At 39.0% G+C, this 8,087-nt stretch overlaps 1 protein-coding gene across 2 annotated transcripts in view; it reads left to right on the top strand.

Annotated features, from left to right (window-relative positions):
• The window catches only part of FAM193A (family with sequence similarity 193, member A), a 50,841-nt gene that overhangs the window by 5,888 nt on the left and 36,866 nt on the right, over positions 1-8,087 (top strand). For both annotated transcript variants that reach the window (XM_009704229.1, XM_009704227.1), the window contains 3 exons: positions 2,052-2,218; positions 2,518-2,685; positions 5,570-5,804. In XM_009704229.1, the coding sequence (XP_009702531.1) occupies positions 2,052-2,218; positions 2,518-2,685; positions 5,570-5,804 (570 nt within the window). The remainder of the gene's footprint in view (positions 1-2,051; positions 2,219-2,517; positions 2,686-5,569; positions 5,805-8,087) is intronic.

Here is an 8,087-nt window from a genome sequence, read left to right on the forward strand (position 1 = left end):
GCGTTGGGTGGTGTGGCTGGAACACTTGCCAGTGAAGACTGAGGCAAAAAAGTTCTTGAATACCTCAGCCTTCTCCATGTCCCAGGTAACTAGCTTTCCTATTTCCTTCTGGAGAGGACCCACATTTTCCCTAGTCTTCCTTTTATCACGGATGTACCTATAGAAGCTTTTCTTGTTGCCCTTGATGTCCCTGGCCAGGGATGTCCCTTGATGTCCCATGGTTCTCTATCAAGCAGCTCCCTGAAGAAGCCAAAGTCTGCTCTCCTGAAGTTCAGGGCAATGAGCTTACTGTGCAACCACCTCACTGCCCTGAGGATCTTGAACTCCACAATTTCATGGTCGCTGCAATCAAGGCTGCCTTTGAGCTTCGCGTTCCCCACTAGCCCCTCTTTGTTGTTGAGAACAAGGTCTAGCATAGCACCTCTCCTCATTGCCTCCTCTGTCACTTGGAGAAGGAAGTTATCATCAACACATTCTAGGAACCTCTTGGATTGCTTATGCTCCACTGTGTTGTCCTTCCAACAGATACTGGGGCGGTTCAAGTCTCCTGTGAGGACCAGGGCTTGTGAATGTGAGGTTGCTCTTACCTGTCTATAGACGACATTGTCCTCTCGATCATCCTGGTCAGATGTAGCAGACTCCCGCTGTAATGTCACCTGTCCCTGCCCTCCCTTTGTCCTCTCGATCATCCTGGTCAGATATAGCAGACTCCCACTGTAATGTCACCTGTCCCTGCCCTCCCTTTAATCCTGACTCATAGGATCTGGGTCAGCTCCTCATCCATCCCCAGGCAGAGCTCCATGCACTCCAACTGGTCAGTGACAGAGAGGGTGACACCCCCTCCTTGTCTCCCCTGCCTGTCCCCTGTCTATTTAATGAATTAGTACAGAAAATAAGTGTCCTGTAAGTGCAATGAAGGCAGGATTTACTTCCTAAATCTTTTGTTAAGTTACAGATACTCCAGGTAAAATAAAATTTGACAGTATTTTTTAATTTGGCAACTCTTCTTATTTAAAGAGGAATTTTTTTAAAAGCAAAAAGATTTTCCAAGTTGGGAAACTTGATTTAAAAAAGCAACTAAATGGATTAGGCAGCTAGTCAAATTAGAGAAACCAGCTGGGGGAAAAGAAAAAAACAAAACCAAAACTAGATGAGCTTGCTTAAAAAAATCGGTTAAGAGTCACTGCAGGCCAGAGTATAAGTGGTTTGCTATAGACACTCCTGCGTTCAGGTTGCTGTTGCTCTCATTACCTAGCTTGGTTTGCCCGGGCATCATCTCCAGTAGCTGGTCTTGGTGTTGGCAGGAAATGCACGCAAGTTTGTTTTGACCTGTGTCTGCATCCTCCTCCAGGATCTGGGGCGAAGCACAAAAAACCACCTTCAGTCATTCTCCTGATGTGGGAGAGGTCTCTGCCTGGTGCCTCAGAAAGCTGGTGACAACCTGGGGAGGGTGCAGAAGGGAAGCATGGTATCTTCTGGGGCTGGAGCACAGAGAAAGGAGGGGAACTGAGACCAAAATACCAGTCAACCTTGGGAGAGAGTTGCATCTGCTAGTACTGAGCAGCACTGTACATGGGAGATAGCATCCATTCCCAATGACGTCAGCTTTCTAACATCCATTACTATGGAGTAGTATGTCTGACTTGTATAAACAAAGATATTTTATGCTTTTTGCTAGAAGAGTTTGTTGAACTACAAATGTCAAACATACTGTCAAATAAAGACTGAAGAGATATTACTAGTTTATGATTAATCATGGATAATGCAAGCCTTCCTTTAGCTTAGTTCATTGTTTATGCTGGAGTACATGAAGGTAATAATTTTAACCGACATACTTTGGTTATTAGAAATGAAATTATATTTATATCATTGGTTTTCTCAGTCCATATCTTGTGTTTATTAGACTTTTTGAAGGTATATTCTTTGTGCCTGGTTGAGTGTCCTCCTAAAATACATTCAGCACTAAGAATTGTCACGTTATTTGCCTACCTATTAACATTTCAGACTTTTACCTTACAAACTGAAGGCTTACCTGTGTTTTTTCCTTTCAGAGCCAAGATTTCCTTTTGCACATGCCTCTTGGAAACAGTGGATCACAGCAGGCATCTGTAGGAGGAGGAAGAATAACTGTTGGTGCACAGACAGTGCCCACTGCAGATCTTAGTAATTCCTCTCCTTCAGAGATAGCATGCAACTGTGAGGCCTGTAATGAGCGCAGGTAAGACCTGAATTCGGACTCAACAGAATGGTGCCTGTAGTCAAACTGTCGGAAGTGTTGTAGCTTATTTGTTGGTGTATGCTTAAACTATTTAAACAGGCTATCTAACAATAACAGTAACTTATGGATAGCAGCTTTTATCCAATTTTATACTTTATTTTAGGCTTATACTTTATTTTAGGCATTTTCAGATGCATGTTGTTTTTTCTGAAGAGCATCTTAAGAATAGTAGGAATTAATACACCTATGCGATGTACAAAGAGAGAGTAATTATTTTCGCTGTTTGTCACTATTTGCAGAGAAAATTCAGCAGAGCCTGAACGTGAACCTCAGCAACTTCAAAATTACTGGTCAGAAGTAAGATACATGGTTCGGTGTATATATCGCCAAGCTGGGACCCCTTTGGCAGATGACCAAGACCAGTCTTTGGTACCAGATAAAGAAGGAATGAAAGAACTGGTGGATAGGTATAGCACTTTGGAAAATATCTATTAATTGCTAAGAGAATTTGTTTAATTAGTCTTTAAGTAGTTTGAAATATTGCTTTCTAATAGAACGTTACTTATGATCTGTAAGTCTGGTTGCTTGGAATGGCTGCCTCTCCACTAGAATGAAAAGTCAGAACACTCAGTTCTATTTCATGCAGAATTTTTAAATGCTAGATTGAATGCACGGGAAGCTATTAAATTTGTATGCTGTTTGCATTAGGAATATTAATGTATAATCATGAAAGGGTCCCAAAATCTTATTCTTCAAAAGACCTCGAGGTGATTATTATTAATAAGACACTGTTTAGTTTGAATTGCCCTACATGAAAATCTTACCTTGTCAAACTAATGTGAGTTATAATAGTGCTTGCATCTTACTGTAGTTATAACAGCTAGAAGAGACTTTTCAAAAAAAAAAGTAGTAATATTAGCTGTTGATCACTAGAAGAAGTGGACTATGAGAACTTCTTTCTCATTTCAGAAGTTGAAATCGTAGCTTTTCTAGGTGTGAAGTTGAATTTGTGCTTAATGAGATCCTCAGTTGTGGATTTTTTCCTTTTGAGAATAGTGTGGCTGTCCTTGAAGTGCTCCAGGAGGTTCGTCTCGGTTTGTCTAACTGAATGTGTGGTCAAGGAATAGTTGCTCTCCTTGGTTCTGTACATACTTCATACACTAAGGTCTGACAAACTGTAGTTCTTATGTGGAGATTCTAATTGAAGTTAAATTCTGGTGAGATAAAGAAACTTTTGAAAGATTATAATCATCTAGCATTACTCTTTATAGACTATACTCCTGAATCAGCCTTAGTAGTTAAATAAGCTTATTGCATGTCTGTTACATAAAAACTGAGTGTTTGGTTTTGAACATGAGTTGTGTACATATAGAGTAATACAGTATGCCTCCCTGTTAGTCACATTTTGTTAATTTAAGTGATAAAAATATGCAATGTAGGTTTTGAAATCAAAGATGCTTAAATGTTTCATAGTGTGTAAGTAATTAAAACTGAATCATGGCTAAAGGGTTGTTGATTTTTTTAATGCAGTTTGTCTTTACTGGAAAAAATTTGGAAATTGTAACACATACTGTGTACCTTTCTTATATACTTAGGAGCTTTGATTTCTCTAGAACTGTTTTTCACTTTTGAGAGAGATTGTTAAAATACAAAGGCAGAAACAGGATCTCAAAGAGGGAAGCCTTAAATGTCAATACAATTATTTTTCACTTGAGTTCCTTATGGTCTCCAAAGTCTGAAATAAAATTAGGAGACTGTGTTTGAGCCGACTCCAGTGTGTCCAATCTGTGGTGCTAATGCTGTGCAAAACTTTTTAAGAAAGCTAGTCAATGTAGGTATTGAAAGTGTAAAAACAAAACGCATACACACAAACAAAACCCAAACAAACTGTGTAGGTAGCATGCCAAAAATCACACTGTGGCCAAATAAATCTGTGTTTTAAAAGGCAGAAATTCCATGCTCAGCTCTGTTAGACACAGCTGGCAGGAAATGGACTGTCTGGTGGTCTTACTTGAAAATAAGCGGTGGTGCCACTTACTTAAGTAGTAGTGTTCCTATTGTACGTTGGAGCACTTTACGGCAATATGATAGTACTCTGTTTTGTGAGTAATGAGGGAAGAGCAGGGACTAGATAGCAGCAGACTTTTATTCATCTAACTCTTAAGTACTTAGCCCCTTTCTTCCCTACCTCTCTGCTGTAAAAAACCTGAGCAAAGTGCTTAAACTCCATGCACAAGACTTTAAATAGTATGATTTCACTCTAAAGTGCTTCAAAGCAGCCCTCGTGTTCAGTTTTCTTCTGTGTGAGGTGGTTCAAATCCATGTCTTACTTCCAGGAGAGTATCAGACCTAGCTAGCCGTATGCTGTCCTTAGCAGGAAGCCCTGACCTTCTTTGAAGCTGTGTCTCACAGTGACAAGTCTTGCAGGTATTGAGCAGCTGAATACAGTGCATGGAGGGCAGTAGGGTTCTGGAGCTTCCCTTGAATAAATGAGTCCAAAATTCTAGTCCTTATTCTAGATTTAAAAAAAAAAAAAAAAATACACCAATTGTTTGTACTGATTGCAGCTTAGGCAGTACCACAGTAGAGCACCCTAAGTCATGTTCCTTGAAGGACGTTCTTTATGGCCCTGTGAATCACATACCTCTGCTATGCAGTGGTGCAGCTTTAATAAAAGGTGCAAAAAATGTCCTTGTACAGAAAATCTGCAGCTAGGGTTAAGAAATTATCAGTGAAGGTGAGAAGGAGATTCATGAGTCTTAAAAGCTTAGTAATTCTATGAAATGTCTTCTTTCAATTCAGCTCAACAGAAGACTCCCCCAAAGCAGTCACTGAGTCCAGTCTGGTTAGTATGTATTTAGGCATGTTCTGGCTGCCCAACAGGTCAAGCTCCTTCAATGGCTTGAAGTAAATAAAGGCCTGTCCTTCTACAGGATGTTAATTGGGCCTAGATCTCGCTGGTCCGGCTGGGACATTTATTAGGGCTGTAGATAAGAACATGGAGAAGTTGTAAAGAAGCTTGTCTGAAGAGTCTAGGTGTCTGTAGGGTTATATGCAAATTGAGTGAAGATCTTTTAGCTCACAAATTGAAGTGGAATACTGAAGTCCTAAATCAGTTTGTTCCTTGGGTGTGCAAACATCCTAGTCCTAAAGCTACACAGGAGCTCAACTCCACAGTGTAAAAGTAGGCAACTGAACTGTCTTCTCCCAGATTTAAGGTAATTCTGTATACCCTAACCATTGGGTTTTTTTAGATGACAGTGATGGTAACTCGTAAATATTTTTAGGAAAGTAAAAATTGTTGATTACATGCATTTATTTTTTTTTATCACAAATATTCTAAAAATACAGGCTTTGTGAGAGAGATCCGTATCAGCTTTACCAACGGTTGGAACAGCAAGCTAGAGAGTATGTGCTTGAAATGAAGGTTCGTCTGCTCAGACACTTGTCACTGGGATCTAAAGTTGCATCAACATTAGCAATACAAGGGCCACCACAGGCACATCAGTTCATCTCACTCCTACTTGAAGAATACAGTGCACTCTGTCAGGCAGCATGTACAATCAGCGCCTTTCTAGTTACTCTGGTAAGACTGAAAAAATAACCTATATGCTTCTGTTTGCTAGGGGTAATGCTAGCTGAGCTGTTCTGGGCTCTTTCAGGTGTCTTCTGTGGTTTGTAAAATGTAAGATTTTTTTGTGTGTGCATGCTTGGAGACAGGGATATTCTGAAAATACAAAATTAATTATTCAGCAATGTAGATTAGGCATCTCTTAGAGTGAATTGATGAAATTACCTTTTGTTTGTAAAGAAAAAGGTGGGATGCTGTTTGTGACAGTCTGAAACTAATGTTTAAGCAGATCTACAAAATTTTAGATAATGCCTTTGAAATGTGGGAAACACTTCTCTGTTAATCTTTAATGGTCTGTTGACAGCCGTGTTTAAAGGACACAAACTTCTGTGAGTAGCACTAACTTAAGATTGTTTCAATATTCAGTTTTTCACTTATAAGCAAGAATGGCTACTTGAAAAGATGGTCTCTTGCCTCAGAATTAAGGTGCTATGTTGTTTATTGTTTCTAAAGTTCTTGTTCTTTCTTTAAATGCTTTTTTTGTCAACTGATCATGATGTTAGACTTGGGATTATATTGTCAGGTAGAAAATAAGCAATAGCCTTAAAAATCTCCTCTTGAGTAACTGTCCATCATGAGTGAGTAATACGGTAAACAAAGTCTGTAATGCTGTTTGTTTAAGGACTGAGAAGGTTATTAATCCTGTCTTGTTAATAATCCTTTCCTGTACATCCTTTGTAATGTCCTTATCCTGTACATCTCTTTTCTTGTGTAAACTTTGCGCAAGCCAAAAAAAAAGTGGATGAACTGGTAAATTTGGGGTTTATTGCCAATTAGCTGAAAGTGACTGTCTAGTTATATAAAAAGAAGAAAAGAATAGGCAGTAACAAGACTGTGATGGCCACAGGTGAGAAGGATATAAAATGGAGTGGAAAGCAGAGTGTCATTACTGAGGTAGGGCTGTTAGTAAAGTTGAATTGGCAAAGCAGGAGGATGTTTCTATTAAGCAACTTGAGCATATCTGATGCTGTTTTCTGTTGTCAGTGCTCTGTATTTGCTGTTGTCTGTATTGTTTCCCCCAGCTTTATCACTTAGGTACAGACGTGAGGTCACTGCCATCTCCAGTTTATTGGCTGCTTTTAATGGTGAAGTTTCTAATAAGGTGCTTGGGAGAAGATTGCTCTTCAGGTTCATCTGTATTGGAACTTAGAAATTTGTTCAGCTGAAAAGCAGATGCATTACAGTCCGAATGTTAGCTTTCTCAAAGTAGATCCGCCAGTAATGAACCCATTAGTGCCAGAATTGCATACTGATCAGAAAATAATATTTTAATATTTTTCCCCGTGGTTATTATTGTGAACTAGTGGTCATGAAAACTTGGTCATGAAAAGTAAAATAAAATTCCTGTTCTCTTTTAAAAAACAAAGCATAAGAAAACACAAAATACCCCACCCTTCTCTTGTCTTTTTCCTTCTGCAACCCAGTAAGTACTGAAAACTTCTTTCTACTAAGCTGTGACATTCAGAAACTGAGGTGTGAGAATGTAGGATACTGCCTCTTATCATACATTTCTTAGATTTATTAAATAACCTTTTTATTAAATGGAGTAGTATGTCACAGCTTTTAGTACAGCTAGTACGGTCACTAGTCTTTTCAGCTTGCATGGTTACTTTCTCTCAAGATACCAATGCACTACGGAAGAAGCAATCTTTTCAGGTGAAATACATAAAAGACAGTCAAGATCTCTAAACTTAGAGATCCTTTTAAAGGTAAAACCTTTGCAGGTAGCATGCTGTACAAAGGCATATAATGTCTTGAACCTTCACCTGTGATGAATTAATTTCTCAATGAAATTACGGACAGTTGTCCTTGCTTTCGAAGGAATCCAGCTAACTAGTGAAGATCAAGAGCAGGAACTAAAGCCTTGTGCCCCATCAGGGAATGACAGGTTATACTGAGAGCAAGCTGGAGGGACTGTGGTCAGTACAGAAGAGCCCTCAAGTACACAGTATAGCAAGCTAGAAGGGAAAACTTAACCTGCTGTTTCTTTGTGAGAAATATACCCTATGCAATCTGATATACAAGATTTTGTAGATAAGTCTTGACTGTTTTGTTCACAGCATAATATGGAAATTGCTTAGGAAATGAACCTTTCTCAGTGATGACCCTTGAGAAATTATTAGCAATTTATAGAAATTTTAAATATTTTTAAGATATAATATTCAAAGTGAAAGGGTACATGTGCCTTGTGCAACTCGAAGAAAAAAAAAGCCCACCCCCACACCCGCAAAAAAGACC

This window comes from Cariama cristata, unplaced genomic scaffold (assembly GCF_000690535.1).
Source record: "Cariama cristata isolate BGI_N322 unplaced genomic scaffold, ASM69053v1 scaffold1937, whole genome shotgun sequence".
Taxonomy (NCBI): Eukaryota; Metazoa; Chordata; class Aves; order Cariamiformes; family Cariamidae; genus Cariama; species Cariama cristata.